At 42.6% G+C, this 20,211-nt stretch overlaps 1 protein-coding gene across 3 annotated transcripts in view; it reads left to right on the top strand.

Annotated features, from left to right (window-relative positions):
* LOC122935520 overlaps positions 1–20,211 on the top strand; it is a 122,317-nt gene that overhangs the window by 91,839 nt on the left and 10,267 nt on the right. For all 3 annotated transcript variants that reach the window (XM_044291302.1, XM_044291290.1, XM_044291295.1), the window contains exons 9-10: positions 10,747–10,977; positions 18,680–18,838. In XM_044291302.1, the coding sequence (XP_044147237.1) occupies positions 10,747–10,977; positions 18,680–18,838 (390 nt within the window). The remainder of the gene's footprint in view (positions 1–10,746; positions 10,978–18,679; positions 18,839–20,211) is intronic.

Below are 20,211 nucleotides of genomic sequence, written 5' to 3'. Positions count from 1 at the left end.
TGTGTTGGTCCCGTTTTCATATGTGCCCGCATTGCTACGGAAAATTATGTTTTGGTATTAGCGTCTAGGAGCAACAGCGGCGTTGTCATTACACCTAGAGGCTCTGCTCTCTCTGCAACTGCAGCACCCCCTGCAATTTGATTGACAGGGTCATCAGAATGCAGAGGGCATGGCAGTTACAGAGAGAACGGAACCTCTAGGTGTAACAGCAACGCCCCCGTTGCTCCTAGAGGCTTATTTGCATATATTAAAACATAATTTTTCTCAGCAATGGGAGCACAGATGCCTTCAGGTGCCCTTTAAAAAACAATTGGGGTCATTTATTAAGACCGGAACTTCAAAATCTTTGCCAGCGCCCTTGCTGGCATAGATTTAGACAATTTTCTATGCCTAAAACAGGTGTAGAAAATGATGAATGAGATGGGTGTACCGGCCAGTCCCTTTTCCTGTCCACACTTTTGTAGACCTGGTGTGAGCGGGGAAAAGTCACAGATTGCCTTTGTGCCATCTGCGCCAGAAATATGCCTAATTTACATACATTTCTGTAAGTAAATATATTAAGTATATTGTAGAATTCTTGACAGTTGAAAAACTGGGTATGTAGACAACAGGAGACAACATTATGAGGACTTGACTGCTGCACTCACAGATCTATCAAGATTATTTCTGATGAAACATGGGCCAACAAGACAGTCTTCTGTTTTTCTGATTAGCCCCCCCCCCCCCTGATGGCACTCATCCAGACCTACTTTCAGGTGCCCCTTTTCTATTTAGAGGTCCTTACATTGAACAGCTTTTTACCACATTTTTTCTACGGGACAAGACGGAATGCATTTTAATCTTTTCGCATAACTAAGATTCCCCATGCCCGATATTAGTTTGGTTGCTCTTCTTTCTATCTTGCTGGCCTTAGCAGCAGCTGATTGACATTGCATACTGCCATTTAGTCTATCATCCAGTGCACCATGATGATTTTGCGCCTGTATGCAAGTTATTAGTGCCCAAATGCATAACTTTACATTCACCCAGATGCTCAGTGGAGAGAAGGGGCTTTGTGAAAAGTTGGACAAGACAATGGTGCACTGAGAGGCTAGGGCCTTCCCTTCTTGCTCCAAATATCTCATTTTTTAACGGGAATCTGTCACCAGGAAATTCACTGATAAACCATGCCATGTAGGGCTAGACCAGCTAAACTAAGTAATCTGTTGCTTCATTCTGGAGATAAAGCAAGTTTCATCTTTATGCAAATGAAAAGCTAAGTGCATCAAGGGTGGGACCAAACCACTTTTTGCACCCTTACACCTCATGCTTCCACTGCCAGCTCCTCTCCTTCTTCTTGATTAACAAGGCGAGGTTCCTGCATAATCATCTTACCTGGCCCTGTAAGGAGCAAGGGTGCACAGAGTGGCTTGGGAACACCCCCAGTGCACGTAACTGCTCATTTGAATGTGGATTAAACATACTGTTTGTCCAGAACAAAGCAACAGATTGCTAAGTGAAAGCTATCATTACTTTCAGTTGAGCTAGCCCTACAAGGCATTGTGCCTGGTTTAACTGAATTTCCTGGTGACTGGCTGCCTTTAAAAAAAAAAAAAAATATGTATTTTTCTGCAAAATGCACAGTTTTCAAAAAGAAAGTAAATGTTTTGTCTATGCAAGCCCTACATAGCACTCTGCTTAGTTTAGAGGGGTTGTCCGGGTTCAGAGCTGAACTCATACATACCCTTATTTTCACCCCGGCAGCATCCCTGAGGCTAGCATCGGAGCATCTCATGCTCCGATGCGCTCCTTTGGCCTGCGCTAGATCGCACAGGGCAAGGGCTCTTTTGTTTATCATAACACACTGCCGGGCGGAAACTTCCGCCGGCAGTCTGTTCGGTGACGTCACCGCCTCTGATGGGCGGGCTTTAGCGCTGCCCAAGCCGTTTTACTGGCTAGGGCAGCGCTAAAGCCCGCCCATCAGTGCCGGTGACGTCACCGGGCTTCCTGGCAGCTCCATGGAGAGCCCGGTACGTCACCGGAACTCCTAAAATTGCCTTTGCCCTGCCCGATATAGCGCAGGGCAAAAGAGAACATCAGTGCATGAACTGCTCCGATGCTCAAGTCAAGCTGCCTCCCTTTAAATCCATCACAAAAGAAAATAGTGATGCATTATGTTAACAAATTTATGATGCACAGATCATTTTATGATCAACAGCATTACAAATTATAATTATTATTTTTTTATAAATAAAATTAGTGACCCCCCCAGAATGCCCAGGGCTCTCCTCTAGAGCATACTTACCTGCTCCCCGTCACCCACGTCCCTCCAGATCTCTGCATGGCCACCACTGCATCTCCCTGTCGCGCAGATCAAAACATCCAGCGACGGGTGGGTGGAGAGGGAAGCTAATAGCAGGCCGCGATGGTAACGAGCCTCCCTAGCATCGTGGGCGATTGTATAACCCCTTTAACAGCCGGTTCAGACCTGAGCGTACTGACCTGAGCGCTGTGTATGCGCGATTCTCCGGCGTCTCGCATATGCGGCTCCGGTAGTATGCGAACGCCCATTGTCGCGCGACATACGAGCCGGTATTAAGGTTTGCTGTTCGCAGAAAAGTCAATTTTTGAAAAGTGATGTCAGTCCTAAAAAAGAATTGTCTTTTAATATATATGAATAACACAAGTTTTCTGAACATAGTAAAATCTGCCAATTCTTATTTCTTTTTCTCAAAATGTCTACTATTGCAAGATCCAATCAAGTCACAGTTGTAATGAAAATTTTGAAAAAGTCACTTGGATTTCATTAAAGACTGCAGCCCTTAATTAATTCACAAGATTAATATTTGCTTAAAAAATATTCCCGGGTGGTAGTAGTTATAGTGTTTACATAAGCCTGCGGAATCGTGTTGGCCTGTTGCTCCTTATTATGTTTTCTATTAAATATATTCTTCTACAGCTATTTGGACAAGTCAACACAATGAAAAAAGTATGAATCAACCAATTAACCTTTCTTCCTGAGGTTTTCGCAGTGTTTTGCTTTATGTTAGTGTTTTGAGACCTGAAATGCCATTTCAGGACAGGATTTTTTTCCCACTTTTATTTAAGGCCAATTGGTGGGAAATATTTAATATAATATTAAATGTTCTTACTAAATCTTTAACATCCTGATGACCAGTAACGTACATATACACATGAGGGTGGGTGCCATGCCTGGTTTGTGCCAGCTGTATTGCAGAGCTGAGACCTCTGCCTACAGAGTCTAGGATCAGATATACCTCTTATCCATTTAACTGCACCCCCATGAAGCAGTCACAGGTTGCTGACTATGTTTCATGGCAGCCAGAGGCCAACTGAATTCCCCCAGTCCTGCTGGTTAAATCACTATGCACTGCAGTACATAAGTATTGCAGGGTATAGCACAAAAATGCCGGTGACAAAATGCATTCATTTTTTTTAGTTATTTTACGTTTGAAAAAAATTGTATAAGAAATGATCAAAAAGTTCTATCTTTCCCAATATGGTAGTATAGCAAGAATAAAAACTACAGTTCACTCCACAAAAAAAAACTTAAACAGCTCCATCGATAAAAACACACAGTTTATGGTTTTCACAATATCAGACATAAAGCTTTAAAAAAAAAAAAAGGATTTTTAATTTTTTTAAGTAGTAATGCGTACCTCACCTTTCAACAAACTTTGCATTAATCAATAGTATAGTGTGAGTACATGAGTGATAACACTATTTATGGCTATTATATGACTTGTACCTGGCATTTTTAGCAGTTTTTACCTGTGCATGCTGAATGTCTAGTTTGCTGTTCTTCTATATTTGGTGGGTGGAGACTAGTTCCTATCCATTGCACACAAAAAGCATAGGAGAATCTTCTCCTGGACCTTCTCTTCCTCACTGAGAAGCAGCCCCAGGATCATTCCATGGAGGTACTGTCCTGAGCTGATGTGAATATAGCACTTGGTCTGACGCAGAAACTGTCTATTTAGCTGCAGCAGTCTTTCTGGCTATGTGTGTCTCACTCATTTCCTGCTCACTCCTCCCCTTTCCATAGACTTGTATAGGATGAGCATCAGCCGCCCAAGACCGATTTCTCATGACAGTCATTTTAGAAAAGGGAGAAGGAGGGGAAGAAACAGCTGATATCTCTAGAACAAGACATTTTTCTCTGATAATATTGCAAAATGTCTTATGATTGCTTGTACTATTGATTTGTGCAAAGTTTTATTAAAAGGTAGTGACCATTTCAATTAGGTTTTATATGAATCAATAAATGGTGGCATTAAAAGTACCACTCATTCCTTAAAAAACAAGCCCTCATTAATCTATGTTGATTGAAAATAAAAAAAAAGTTATGACTGTTTGGCAGGGATGGGAAAACTAAAATGTCACCTCTAAAATAGCAGCAGCAATATATGTCTTAAAGGGACACTGACCGGCCGAATAAGCATAATTAGCTGTATATATGTACGCACAGGTCTTCTATTGTGTATTAAAAACATATGATTCTAACCCCTGTCCACCTTATGAATACTGTAAAATGATGTTTTATAACCTGATAGAATTGCTCGTCTTTCTGCCCAAGGGGCGGCGTTTCTGCTTCACTTCTGCCCAGGCAGCCTCCCCCCAACCGCCGTTTTGAAGCGCCGCCCAGCTCATCAATATTCACTTTGCTGGGCGGCTTCTGCGCTGCTGAGAAAAGTGCCCGGCGCAGAACGCAGAGGCTTAAGCGGCCTCAATGAAGCAGAGGGGACACAGGCGCGATGTGATCCCAGCCAGTGAGGGTGCCGGGCGCATGCGCTGAAGCTCAAATGGAGTCCGATGCCCATAGCTTTGTATTGCGCATGTGCCGGATCTCAGAACGTCGGGGACAGCAGAAGCCGCCCAGCGAAGTGAATATTGATGAGCTAGGCGGCGCTTCAGAGCGGCGGTTGGGGGGAGGCTGCCTGGGCAGAAGTAAAGCTGAAACGCCGCCCCTTGGGCAGAAAGACGAGCAATTCTAACAGGTTATAAAACATCATTTTACAGTATTCATAAGGTGGACAGGTTTTAGACTTATATGTTTTTAATACACAATAGAAGACCTGTGCGTACATTATACAGCTAATTATGCTTATTCGGCCTGTCAGTGTCCCTTTAAGACTAGGGCTGATGATATACATGGGAAAAGTGGTAGCAGTAAAGGTGGCCATATGTGATCCTCCCATACATATGCATGATCAGTACTGAATGAGGAGATGGGAGAAAGCTGATGTCAGACTTCTCTGGCAGCAGCTTGTCTCCCCACTAACAAAATGATCAGGCAATTAAATCCAATATGCCCGATCCTTATATCCAGCATCCAGCAGGAGAAAGTCGTCAGACCCCCCCATACACATTAGATGTTAATTTGAACTTGGCGGGTTTGGTAGATATACATCTTATGTGTGTGGCCATCCTATATGTGGGAGGATTAGGGTACTTTCACACTAGCGTTTTTTCTTTTCCGGTATGGAGTTCCATCCTAGGGGCTCAATACCAGAAAAAAAACTGATCAGTTTTATCCTAATGCATTCCTGCAGACCTTTAAAAATGTGAAAAAGATAAATACCGGAGCCGTTTTTCCGGGTGACAATCGGAGAGACTGATCCGGAAAAGCTACTGAATATACATCATGAAATCTGTAAGTGCTTTCAGTTCTCGTAAAAGCAGTCCGATTAGTAAGAAGAATACGACCACATGGATTACTCCGAGTTAGCTGTGTCTTTAAGGCCTACGTTTTGCAGTTCTTCTGATCATTTTATTAATCATAACAATTTTATTGCCAGCTTTATCACTGTTCCTCAGCAGTGTCATTAGTTTTCGGGAGAAAATTCTGAGGAATAATCTGTATTGTCAGAGTTTACAAGACCGGTGAGTCCCTTAAGGATATTGAATTCATACACTGGTCCTCCATCACTGTCAGGGGAACGATGGACTCTTTTCACTGTCTTGGCTTTATATATTGTTTTCCTGCTTTGTTATTCTTGTTCAGACACTAAAGTGTTGGCGTTGTAGTCTGTGTACAGTTGGCTAGCTGTGACATAATTGCATCCTCATATCAGTTTACAACACATTCTTCACCTTGGACTTCATGCAGTTGTTTCCTACAAATGACTTCAAGGCTAAAGTGACGCTCCAACTTTGAGAATTAGTATCTTTGTGTTGTATCTTTTCATCTTTTTTTGTGTGTATTATTTTTGTTTTTGTTCTTATTACTTTGTGTTTCACTTAGGGCTCACGCACACGAGCGTGTGTGCCCCATGCCTGTATTGCAGAACCGCAAACGGCGGATCTGCTATATACGGGCACCAACCGTGTGCACTCCGTATCATGAATGCAGACCCATTAACTTGACAGGGTCTGCAATATTCAAGATACGGAGCAGAGCGGAGGCATGGATTGGAAGCTTCCATGGGATTTTGGACTGTGCCTATGCACTGCAAAAAAATAGAACATGACCTATTTTTTTGCGGTTTGGACCATCTCTTGCAGATCACGGACCATAAGTCAATGGGTCCGCATAAGCAAACAGCGTGCACATGAACAGTGCCTATGCATTGCGGACTGCTATTTATGGTCTGCAGCACAGGCCACACACGCTTGTGTGCATGAGCCCCTAAAGGGGTATTGCCCACACCTTCCCCTGGTTTTCTGTTGTACAGACTCTGGTTCGTGGCTTGGAGAAGTTGGATTGGAGCCGTGGTAGTGCCTGCACCTTGCCACTTAATTACTGAGTGCTAAGGTTTCTCCGTCAGTGCCTTAGGCATATTTCACATGATGGATACGGAATGATTCAGAGTCTGTTCAGGAAAAAACTAATGGTTTTTCATTCAAGTTTAATCAGTTTTTTTCTGTGATTGCATTCGGTGTTTAAGTTTTTTCCACGCAAATGCAATCAGTTCTTGATGAATTTTTCATGCCCATGAAGAAAAACTAAAGAATAACACTCAACATCTCCTACCAACCATCAGTGAAAAACATATTGCATCTGGGTGCCCTCTGTTTTTCATGTAGCCCTGGCCCCATAAAATGAATGGGGCTGAGTGTTTTTCACTGATGGTTGCACAATATAGAAAATAATGAGATTTTTCCTGAATGCAGGGATGATCAATGATTATACAATGTCTTTTCACAACACGCATCGCTTCAAGACAGAAAATTTGCTAGTGTGAAAGAGGCTTTAAGGTGCTTTTACATGGTTCTTTGCCAGGCAATAAATTAGCGCCAATCCACGAGAAGTTTGTCGCTCATTTTTTTAGGGGAGGGATCTCTTTTTTTATGCAGTTTTTGAACCATACCCAGTGTGAATCCAAGAACAGTAAAACATATAAAGATTTCTTCTTCTATTTCTGTGCTTGGCTCAAAAAGCTGCATCAAAAACTGTTTTGAAAGCTGCATGCAGGATTCTAGCCGTAGGAAGTCTTTTGGTCTGCGCTAGCTTTTATGTATGAAACACATACTAAATAATAAAGTATTATGAGGCTGGACAACACCTTTAAAGTTGTATTCCATTTTTATATGTATTTGTTTCCATAATGGGAAATCACACAATTTTCGAATATACATGTATTAAAATTCTGCTTACATAACTTTGTTATATCAGACGGTTGACCCCTATATGCAGTAGAATGGTATAGCCCATGTATCAATCCAGGGCCTAACTGAAACATGGCATCAGTCATGTGACATCATATAATCCCTGATATTCAGTAAGCAGCAGTGTTATATGACATACATGTGCTGGGTCAGGACACAATCATGTGATAAGTAAATAGGACTAGTGGTGGAATTTACATGACTTCCTGTCTATAGGTGATGTAATAAAACGGCTGCCTGTCTCAAGATGATGTTATCATGTTAATAAAATTTAATGTAAGAAAAACAAACGTCCAGATCTGTTTGTACAGGGACACTGACAGGTATGCTAACGTGCTTCTGCAGAGAGCAGTAGTATGTATACGGATCGTGTTCTGCTCCTCAATACATTACTATTCTTTTGCTAGATACTTGATGGCTCACATGACGCAATGTTTGGTCCTGTCTAGCTCTCCTATGAATGCATTTTACAGGACTAAATGGGCTGTATGTATTATTTTTGTTCATTGGGGAGAGGTTACTGTATGGATATAATACAGCTCTGCAAGCAAAATTAAAATACATGTATATTTTTGTAATTTGTCCAGTTGGTTAAAAATAGTGAAAACCAAAGGGAAAAACACGAAGAACAATGGGACGTCTCCAGTAGTATATTAGTGTCTTCTTGTTTCCAGAGCTGACATTTATTTTCTTGCTATAGGCTGTTCTTTTAAAAACAATCGGTCTTAGCCAAATCTTTGAAATATGTTTATATATTGATGTCAAAGACCAAATGTTCTGCCTGGTGTTGTTTTTAGTAGTCAGATATTGTCCATTGCACATCAGCTGCAGCTGGTTTTTAAAGACAAAATGTGAAAGTCTGGAGTGTATAGGATTCTTCCATGACTTGGAGCATTTCCCATGGCAAGTAAACATGATACGTCTATGCAGGTGTTACTGCAACGTGTTTTTTTGTATAAACAGTTCTTACTGCATTTCCTTAAAGTGACCTTCCAGTTCTCCATAAAGCTTAACATGGGGAAATGTATAGTTAAAGTACTTGCTGCTATTCTTTTTAGAACTTTTGCAGCAAATCTACCTATTTGTCCCGCCTGCATTCGCCTAAAATGGCCGGTAACTTCTCAAACTAAAATGCACACTGTGTTTTAGTAGTCTGAGACATTCCTTCCTGCTTGGGTTGGCCAACCCTGGCAGCATAACTGTACATTTCCCTATTGCTACAGAGTGGCAGATTTACTAGGTTTAAGAATCCTATAGATGACTGTCAAGATGTAGGCAGAATTTTGGCAATAAAGGGAATACAATAGCATTTGCAAAGACAGGTGCACTCTGCGGTCGTACTAAACCCTCATACTGATGTTAAAATTGAGAGATTAGCCAACATATCCTACTGTGGAGGACATGTCTGAGCCCGAGCACCGCGCCAAGGTTTCTTAAGTAGCTCGGGACCTAACACTCACCTACCTGTGCCACATGGGCAACACCCGGAGCCAGTGGGCAAATTACAGGAGCATAAGGTCTGACTCATAGCCAACTCACCAGTTACCTCCAGAATGTAGCCATGCTTGCAATGGGAGGAGGGAGGAGTCTGCGAGTAATTGCGATCTTGTGTAGGATGTCTGTTGTGGTACTTGTGGTCCGCTGCGGGCATCCTCCACTGTATGCATTTTTGCTGGGGATCGCCATTAGCAACAGGCTACAAGAGTAGGATTTGCTCCCCTGTATATATATATATGCACAACTGACTATGGGTTTGAACACTTCCTGCCTGTTTAACACCACACCATTTTTTCAGTTGGTTTGTAAATAAAGGGAATACGTTAGATAATGCCCCTTTTCTGTTAAGCCACGCTCCTTGCAATACTAGGTTCAGATAATTTTGCTAAACCTAGATGCTCCAAATTGTGACACATTTTGGCATATTGTACAACTAAATCTATGTGCACCGACATTAGTAAATGTGACATTTGTTGCACGTGTAAGAACATTACAATCATAGGCTCATCGATGTGTACATTAAAGTAAAGACACTGCTAAGCAGGGGGTGCTGGCGCTACTAAATGGGACATTTCACATTTGGAAAGTGGATAATTTATGAACCATTTCTTGATACACCATATTTTTCGCTCTATAAGGCCTCATGCACACGACCGTTCCGTTTTTTGCGGTCCGAAAAATAAATGCCTATTGTCCGCAAAACAGACAAGACTGTATATTTTTTTTGTGGGGCTACGGAACAAAGCAACGGATGCGGACAGCACACAGAGTGCTGTCCGCATCTTTTGCCGACCCCATTGAAGGGAATGGGTCCACATCAGAGCCACCACAACTGCGGCTCGGATGCAGACCAAAATAACGGTCATGTGCATGAGGCCTAAGATGCAGGAAAATAAGAAAAATAATATTTTTCATCAGACCTCAGATCAGCCCACCAATCTTTATCAAACCCCAATCTTCGTCAGATCTAATGAATCAGACCCTAATAAAAAAGCTGAGATATGAGCAGCTAAAGCAGCCCATAGGGGAATGTGTTATCGGAAAAAAAAACTGGTGTTTAAATGTTTTGACATTTAACATATTTTAATGAATTTTTGATGATGTTATTTTTAATTTTCAATGTCAATATCTATATTTAAACAAAACCCATAAATTCCTGCAGTTTTCACACTGGCCACTAAGCCTAATAATTGGCTCTACTTCTTGGTCTGTACAGATCACTTTACTGCAGTTATATATATTATTCTAATCCTGCCTGTAATGATGAGGAGATATCACCTCTGTGTATAGATAAGACAGGATTCACCATTAACAATAGATGATTGTCAAAGCTTATCTATTCTTACCTCAATACAACGACCTCTGCACAAGTCACAGATTATGCCTAGAAAACTCTCCCATAGAAGTCAACGAGGTCCTCTCCTGACCATTGTGTCTATGGACCATGGGGCTGCCATAAAGCAATTTTCTTATGGAGTCATTTATCAAACTGGTGTTTTTCCTATGTCCGTTTTTTAAACCTAATAAAGATGTATAAAAAATGTGGTAACGGTGAGGATGTGCTACAAAGTCTCCTTAGTATAAAGATGTTTGATATTCTTTGAACTTTCACATATTATATTTTTTTTCTGTTTTCAACAGAGTGCGCTGGAAGGGAAGCTTAGCACATTGTTCAGACACCTGCATGCTGCGAGACAAACACTGAGCATTATTTTAGCCCCAGGAGCAGAATCTTCCGAATCGGCACATCACATACTTCCAACCGTTACATATTCCAGGTTAATAAATCATTTGACAAGATGTAATCAGTCCTTGGAGGAATGTTGCACAGACTTGCTGACCATAACCCTCATTGTACCATCTGCGCCTTGGGTGAGTGAATGCCTGTTGTATCATCAGCATCATCCAAACATCTCTGTGTACTTGCCATATATTTTTTTATATTCGTTCACTCTTTTTCTTCATAAAGACATTGGATTTGAACACTTTATTGGAATGTATAAATTACTTTTTATATATAAAACTTTGTTGTGCACAAAATATAATTTTATGCATAAAAAACATGCTGCCTGCAGATTGCACTTGGTGACGGGGCCCTTTTTTGACTCTGTCTTCATCTCTGTGCATCAGGTTTCGGGGAATATGAGAAACAAAAGTAGCTTCAGGAAATCTTCTAAAATAAAATAACAAACCAAACCTTAATCACTTGTCAAATCCCCTGCCACTCCAGCGCAGCTGCCATTCATTTACCTATCCTGCAGCAATGATATACCAAACATATACATGACCGCTGCAGTCTTCTGGATCCGGCTGATATTCACAGATTTCGGCAGCTGTCCCGTGGTTGCAGGAGGGCTATCCTTTACAGTTGGTATGCAGATATACAGTAGTTGAATGCAGTGGTAAATTAGGAAGCCATCAGCTCCCAGCCGCAGTATTCGCAGGCCTGTGGGCTCACCAAGCAGGCAAGATGCAGTGACGCCATCATGCCTGCCGAGCTGAGCAGGAGAGCGCACAGGTCAGGGATCATTCTCTGGCCTGCATGCCCTTCTGCCCAGAAGGCACGATGACGTCACTGCTTGGCACCTGCTGCCGGGTGGAGCATGATGTGTTGTCCATCATTCATCGGGAGTACGGAGGTAGGTGAGTATTACTTTATTAACACTACAGGGGCTTTTCTATTGTAAGAGGTACACTAAGGGGACAGCCCTACTGTGAGAGGGGCAATGTGGAGGTTAGAGGCGTGGCTCCTTGGGCTTTTTCAAAAGTTTAAGTGTATACTAGCGTCACCGCTAAGGCCAGTGATTGGCTGCTGGGGTCATGTGTATGTACAATATGTCTTCACTGCAGTAGAAGTAAACAAAGGCCATCAGGTCCAGTGCAGCAAAAGTTAAGTAATGCTTAGTAGATGCTTAGGTTTCCTGCATCTACATTTGTTTGTCATACGTCTGGACAGGCCCTTTAAACGATGTACGTTGGGGAGAAGTTCTAGTCTGAGCACAGCGAAGACTAAATCCAGTGTTAATAATGGAATCTAACATGGCACGTTTTTAAAGTAATAAGTGTGTAATCGCATAAGAATCTGCTAAATGGCCTCTAGGCTCATCTTAGCCCGCATGGAGTCCCCCCCACACACATGGTTCCCATGTCCAGTGATATAAGGAGGCGGATTAGCCATAGACCCGAAAGGGAAAGAATGCCGATGCCTTGGGGGGCCACCCAAGCCCTCCTTATAGCCACTAGCGTAATCTGATTCGCTCCTATGCACCTGGCCAGTGGCCTCAGGTACCCGCCTGAATTCTTCTGCCAACTACATGCAGACTAAGGATGTCTGCAGGCCATTTAGCAGCTTCTTATTCCATTACACGCTCGTATATGGTATTTCTAAAATTTAGGTTCAAAAGTGGCCAACCCCTTTAAACCTTATACTTTGCTAGTTCTGTGGGTTAGGCCAGGGAGATGCTTCTCAAACTGTAAGGCACACCTTCCCCCCTTCCCCACTTTGTTGGTGAGGTACAGATGTGATCTTATTCTGAGCAAGCCTTTCTCTGTCTGAAGCAATCGGGTTTATCGACATGAGTGACTCCTTTTGTGTCGAGAAGCCATAGCTTACACTGCACAAGATATTATTGTGTCCTTCTCAGTATAAACACACTGTTCACTTTACTTTTTCTTTTTCCCAGTTTTCTAGCTTTTAACCTGGCTGAGCGCTTTCATTTAAATTTCCCTGCAGGTATCTGCTGCAGTTAAGAAACATTTCTGCATCTTTACAGCGCATAAAGCAACATAATAAATGAATAAATTCTGCCGGGAATATTCTCCCATTTCATTTTAACGGTTATTTAGCTCAAAGCTAATTTTCACGCTCTTTTTGAACTTGAATCATAATACAGAAGGGATCTTAGGTTGCTTTGTACGTTGAAAATAATAAATTTTTTCTAAGTATATGTGTTTTGAAGTATCGGTTTATATTTATCCGTGCATTCTCTATGTATTCCATATGAATTTTAAGTTGCAAATCTTCTTCAGTCCTTTAGTAAATGTAGCCTAGCATTTCAGCTCTAGCAATTTTTTTTTTTTTTTTTTTAGGGGAATCCATTTAGTGGATAATTTACCACTTGCCTCTTTTAATGTCCTTTTAGTTGCTCTTTAGCTGAATAATGAGCCTGCCTAGCGGCACCTGTGATGCTAGGGAGGCTCATTCCTGTCGAGGCTCGTTCCTGCTATTGGCGTCGACCTATCTCCCCCCCCCCCCCCTCCCCATCGCCCAATGTTTTGATCCACTTGACCAGGAGATGCAGCAGTGGGCATGTAGGCATCATAAGCGGCATGGGTGCTGGGGACAAAGGTAAGTATAACCTCTATGAGGGTCTTGGGCATTTTGTGGGGCATTATAGGGGTTTAATAACCCCTTTAATATAAGGCACTTACTAATGTATTGTGATTGTCTATATTGTTTCCTTTGCTGGCTGGATTCATTTTTTTTTATCACATTGGGTACGACCACCGTGTAATTCAGCAGTGGTGGTCGTGCTTCCACATTGTAGGAAAAGGCAGCAGCCTTTCTGGTGGCCTGGACCACGGGAGTACACGGAGGCCAGCGTTTTTTCCTTCAGTTTGCAAGCACGGGCATATTGTTCATATTGCTTACTTTGCTGGCTAGATTAATTTTTCCATTACATTATACGCTTCTCATTTCCATGGTTACGACCACCCTGTAATGCAGTGGCAGTGGTCGTGCTTGCACAATATAGGAAAAAACTCTGCCCTCTCTGGTGGCTGGGACCGCGGTTGCGCGCATAGTTCAGCACTTTTTTCTATAGTGCACAAGCATGGCCACCGCTGCTGGTTTGCAGGGTGGTCGTTACCATGGAAACGAGTAGTGTATAGTGTGATAGAAAAATGTATCCAGACAGCAAAGTAAGCAATATGGACAGTCACAATACATTAGTAAGTGCCTTATATTAACTTTCTCTACATGATAAATGCCATTTGCTAAAGTGAGACAACCCCTTTAAACCACTCCAAATAAGATTGATGATCTCACAAGGTGAAGGGTCAGAGGCTAATGACCAGCTAGAGAGGGTACACTAGTGGGGTTATGGAGCCGCGCTCTAGTGGAGCCATCCTCGACTCATCTATGGACTTGTCCCAGTACTAAGTATTGGCTTATTTTGTTAGAGAATGCAGAACATGCATTTTTGTTCAATTACAATAATTAGAATTTTGAAGTTTGCTCCTGTGTCTGGATATGGCTGTTCCATACTTGTTATAGCAGGTACTAGACCTTAGATTGTTTTGCTTGTTTTACTGGTTGCAAGTGAATTCATACAATGCATCCTGCTGACTGCTAACCTCAAACCGATTCTTAAATTGGTGAAACTGAAATCTGTAGTGGGTGTGCTGCCAGGCAGTGATCTGTATTATATAATCTGATGACGCTCACTGGTAAAGTATCCACTTGTCTCATAAGCCGCCTTCTCAGTATTCCACGAGATTATTGCTTTTTACAAGTATTTAGCACCAGCATATTCTGTAGCACGTTTCACAGAACAGACTGTATTCACATTTCTTTTCCTCTCCCATGTGGGTCCTCTATCTACTTTCCTATATCAAGTACATACTGTATAAATGAATAGTTCCTACAGTCAATTTACAGGAAACCATTAAATCTACTAGTATGTTTGTGGAGCGTTGGATAAAACCAGACAACCTGGACGAAACCCACACATGCAGAATGAGTGCAGTGGATAAAAAGAACAAAAAAGGAACATGAATAAAATAAATAGTAGTTACTCTGGATTTTATATTTGTTTGTACAATTTCTGTGCTGAATCTATTAAAAATTGATATACTGTAATAAATTAGGCCTGATTTTCCCTTATTTAAAGTAGTTCTTCCAAAAGAATGTTATTTAGTCTGTTTGTCTGTTTATCTGTCTCATATCTATCCTTCTGTCTATCTCTATGTTAAACATTTTATTTTTAATTTTATTATATCCTCAGTGCTCCAGACTAAAAAATAATACCTAGTAGCCATTGGCTCCTGAACTGAAAAATTTAGGCGCCAAATCAAATTTTTAGTCGCCAAATCGAAACCGAATCAAAATTTTGGTATCGTGACAACGCTACGCCGATCAGATTGGCATAGGGTTGTTTTGATACCAAAATTTTGATTCGCTTTCGTCACCATAAAAAAGTATTGCGATACTCAATACCGCGCAAAAAAAAAAAAACAACAAAAAAAGCAGCGTGCACTTCGCATTTTATGAAACATTCGGCCCATAATAGAACAGTCCTATCCTATTTTTTGGGGTGACAAAGTGAAAAAAAAATGGCGAATGCTCACCGCATAGGAGATCATTTTTAATAATTTAATAGTTTGGACAGCGCTATGTAATATGTTTATCTATTGTTTATATATTTTATATGTAAAATTGGGAAAGGGGGGATTTAAACTTAATATTTTAGGGTACTTTCACAGTCTAGTTCAGTCCTAGGGGCTCAATATCGGAAAAGAACTGATCAGGCATATCCCCATGCATTCTGAATAGAGAGTAATCCGTTCAGGATGCATCAGGATGTCTTCAGTTCAGTCATTTTGACTGTTCAGGCAAAAGATAAAACCGCAGCATGCTACGGTTTTATCTCCGGCGAAAAAAAACCTGAAGATTTGCCTGAATGCCGGATCCAGCATTTTTTCCCATAGGAATGTATTAGTGCCGGATCTGGCATTCAAAATACCGGAATGCACCCGCACTAAATCCGGACCCATTCACTTCTATAGGGCTGTGCACATGAGGGGTGATTTTCACACATCACTTGTGCGTTGCGTGAAAATCGCAGCATGCTCTATGTTGTGCGTTTTTCACGTTGCAACGCAGGCCCCATAGAAGCTAATGGGGCTGCGTGAAAATCGCAAGCATCCGCAAGCAAGTGCGGATGCGGTGCGATTTTCACTCATGGTTGCTAGGATGAAAGTCTATTCACTGTATTATTTTCCCTTATAACATGGTTATAAGGGAAAATAATAGCATTCTTAATACAGAATGCATAGTAGAAGGTCAATATAATAAACATTGGTGGCGTAGTGCGCCCCCCCAACACCCCAGTTTGATAAACATTGGTGGCGCAGTGTGCCCCCCAATATAATAAACATTGGTGGCGCAGTGAGCACCCCCCCCCCAACACCCCAGTATAATAAACATTGGTGGCGCAGTGCGCCCCCCTAATATAAGAAACATTGGTGGCGCAGTGCGATGTGATGAGCTCAGTGACATCACCACAGGTCCTGAAGAAAGAACAGGAGACTGGCAGCTACGCGATCAACTGGAGGAGGTGAGTTAATTTTGTACAATTATTTTTTAACCCTCATTGGCACTTCCCACTGAGCCACCAATGTTTCTTATACTGGGGTGTTAAGGGGGGGCCTGGGCCACCAATGTTTCTTATACTGGGGTGTTAAGGGGGGGGGCCACCAATGTTTCTTATACTGGGGTGTTGGGGGGGCACACTGTGCCACCAATGTTTCTTATACTGGGGTGTTGGGGGGGCACACTGTGCCACCAATGTTTCTTATACTGGGGTGTTGGGGGGCACACTGTGCCACCAATGTTTCTTATACTGGGGTGTTGGGGGGGCACACTGTGCCACCAATGTTTCTTATACTGGGGTGTTGGGGGGGGCACACTGTGCCACCAATGTTTCTTATACTGGGGTGTTGGGGGGGGCACACTGTACAGGGAGTCTAAGAAAGAATCGAATGAGTCACTAACTAAGTCGGATCTTTAGTTCTTTTCACCTGTGACTCATTTGATTCTTTCTCCCTGTACTTGTCAGTGACTCAGAGCTGCTAGTGTTTGCCTCAGTTCTGATTGGTTGGTGGGCGGGGAGGGGAGGGGCTGGCAGAAGCAGCTTCCACTCTAGGATCAGATTACGCTCCTCCCAGCCCCTCGCCTCCCTGCTGCCAGCGTCTCTGCTGTTGTCTGTGTGCTGTGACTCACTGACTGAGACTGAGAAGAACATCGGCGGCGGGGCAGAGAACTATCAGCTCCTGTGCCCGTCGCTGTTCGACTGCAGAGCTGCCGCGGAGGGTCTAGTCGCAAATGGCGACAAGACTAAAAAGTCTTGTCGCCATTTGTAAATTCTAAGTCGCATTGGCGACCATTTTGGTCGCCATCTGGAGCCCTGATCCTCTGCGCTGAGGTCAGGGGGCCTCTAAGCTTTTGTAACTAGTGAGCGGGGTAGTTAGGGACCTGGACAATGCAATGTTCCCTCTAAACTAGACGTTCCAAAACAGCTGCAAATAAATATTGCTATATATTGCCAAATAATGATCCAAAATTAGGTAGGGTAGTAGTAGTATCCCTGGCAGAAAAGGAGTTAAAAGGGTTTTCCCAAGACTTCATTACTGATAACCTATCCTACACCCGAGAACACCCACCGATCAGCTGTTTGAGGAGGCACTGGCGCTCCTGTGAGCGATGCGGCCTTCTCCGTACTCACCAAGCACAGTGCTGTACATTGTATAGTGCAGGGGTAGGCAACCTCCGGCACTTCAGCTGTTGTGATTCTACAATTCCCAGCAGGCAGACTTAATCTGCTCTTCTAAGAACTATCATAGAAAGGAATGGAACATGCTGGGAATTGTAGTTTCACAACAGCTGGAGTGCCAAAGGTTGCTGACCCCTGGTATAGGGGCTGAGCTGCACCAGGCCACGTGTCGATGAAAGTGTCATCACTGGCCTAGGAAAAGCTGAGAGAAGGCCACGGTGCTACTGCGAGTACTGCTGCCTTCTCAAACAGCTGATCGACAGGGGTCGCAGGTGTCAGACCCCCACCGATCAGATACTGATGACCTATCCAGAATTCCTTCAGTGGTCTAGGGAAAAAAGAGGGTTATCAGCACCCTTGGTGCTTTAGTGCAGAGAAGGGGTTTATTATGAGCAACCCTGGTGGTGTAGTGCACAGAAAGGGCAATAATACCATCCTCCATGGTCTAGGGCAATTAAGGGATTAATATCAACATCCCTGGTACAGCTCTGCAGTTCTCTCTATGATCAGGCAGAGTGTTTCATGAATGCTCTTTCTGATTTATAAGGGGAGAAATCTTTTAGTCCTTCTCCTGGGTTCTGGCCCCAAAGCAGCTGCTTGCCCTATAGCTACGCCCCTGGTGGCCCATGAATGACTAATTCCTGTGGAGCTCCACATCAGCCTTGAGCACACGCCAGTGGTGATCACTTCTGTATAAATACATTTTTGTAAACTCATCTGGACAGCTTTTAATAGAAAATGTAAAACAATATTTTATAGAAACCACACACGTATTCATGTAAGCATCCCACTTGCTGTCATGAATTTAATGTTTAGTTGTAGGTGGTGGTAAAACATGGGGGCACGTAAAGCGAGCTATAAACATTTAGCTAACAAAATTGTCAGTGCTTTGATTTCCATTCATGTTTATGACTTTGTAATTCCTCATATATTATCTGTTTATTCAGCTTGTTTCCACTTGGGTTTCCTTGAAGATGCTTTCTTGGTTTCCACCAGTTGACTTTATTATGTTTGTATTACAGGCAAAAATTGAATGTTCAGCAAGCCAGGAATTTACTGTGGAGAATGTTCTCGCAGTATTGCCAGCATTTCCCAAAGGTGCCCCTCAGCAGCGGGCAAAGAGAGCGGCAGAAGCATTAGTGAAAGCCACCAATTATTCCAGGCTAATGGCAATGCAACAGGTACCTTGACTGTTACTTTAGCACAGTGATTCAATCGTCTATTCATTGGTTAGTGCTGCACAATTGATCTGCTTGCTGTTATGTGTGAAGTAAAGCTATTATGATGAACAGCTGCTCTGAAGTCTATGGAGCATTTCCCGGCCAGGACCAGGAAACAGATGCTTGATTAGGTTTTATTGCACGGATAGAGGCACTTGATTCTGGAAAACCAAGACCAGTCTAACACTTTCAAAAGAAGTGCCAACACTTTGCAAAGCGAAATGCCCACTCAGTCAAGGCTTCTTTTTAATACGTGGATTAGCCCTCAGTCCTACAAATATATTTCATTTGTATGTTGCCTGACTTTTATCGCAATGTCATACTGTGAACAATAGATATCTATGAATTGTGAGGCTTGCTGGTGGGACCTATAGCAGCTTTCATCATAGAATAGAATCGGGAAACTAGTCCAAAGAAAGTGGATTCGTTGACTATAGTAACCAATCAGATTTCAACCGGAAAATGTAATTCTTAAAATCACTAAGCTATATATGGGATATACCTTCCACTCTTCCTATACCTCAGTTTTGGTTACTATCCCCATTATGAGCTGGAGGTTACTAGACTTCTAATGTTGGTCTGTAGATTTGGTGCTCTTATTGTCTCCTGAGGCAGATATACATGCAGATGATCCAAGATGAAGATTCCAGCTTCCATAAAACAGTGTTTTCTTTATTGTAGCCAGTAAATCCAACGGTGCAGTCACAGCACAACTGACGTGTTTCGCGCTGTATCCTAGCCCTTAGTCATAGTTACTTAATAACTAGGTACGTTGTAACTATGACTAAGGCCTCATGCACACGGCCATTGCCCGGCCGTGTCCGTATTGCAGGCAGCAAACAGCGGGCCCGCAGTACACGTGCACCGGCCATGTGGACAACATATCACGGTGAATGGATCTGCAATCCTGAAGTAGCTGTGCAGAACAGAGTGCTTCCGTGGGATTTCTCTACGTGCCTCCTCACCGCAAAAAAATAGAACATGTTCTATTTTTTGCGGTGGGGACGGATCATGTACCCTTTCAAATTGCGGTCCCCAATGCACTGAACGGCCAGCACACGTCCGTGTGCATATTGTCTAAGGGCTCGCATACAACTCAAAACACTTCAGTTGTGTTATGTGTGCGCACTATTGGATTGAAAAAAAAAATACAATGGAATAATTAAAAAATGCTTTCAAAAGGATGAGACCAGACCACAAGTGGACAAGCCACACTCACAGGCACCAGCCAGTGGCTGCATGATTTTTGGCATCATCTGATCTTTTCGCTGTGCTCTGTTTTGGGTGTGGCAGAAAAACCGCATGCAATATTTGCAAACAAATGCCTGCAATAA

The sequence above is a fragment of the Bufo gargarizans genome, chromosome 1 (genome assembly GCF_014858855.1).
Source record: "Bufo gargarizans isolate SCDJY-AF-19 chromosome 1, ASM1485885v1, whole genome shotgun sequence".
NCBI lineage: Eukaryota > Metazoa > Chordata > Amphibia > Anura > Bufonidae > Bufo > Bufo gargarizans.
Note: the sequence above shows the minus strand (reverse complement) of the source record. Positions and strands in the feature narration are given on the sequence as shown.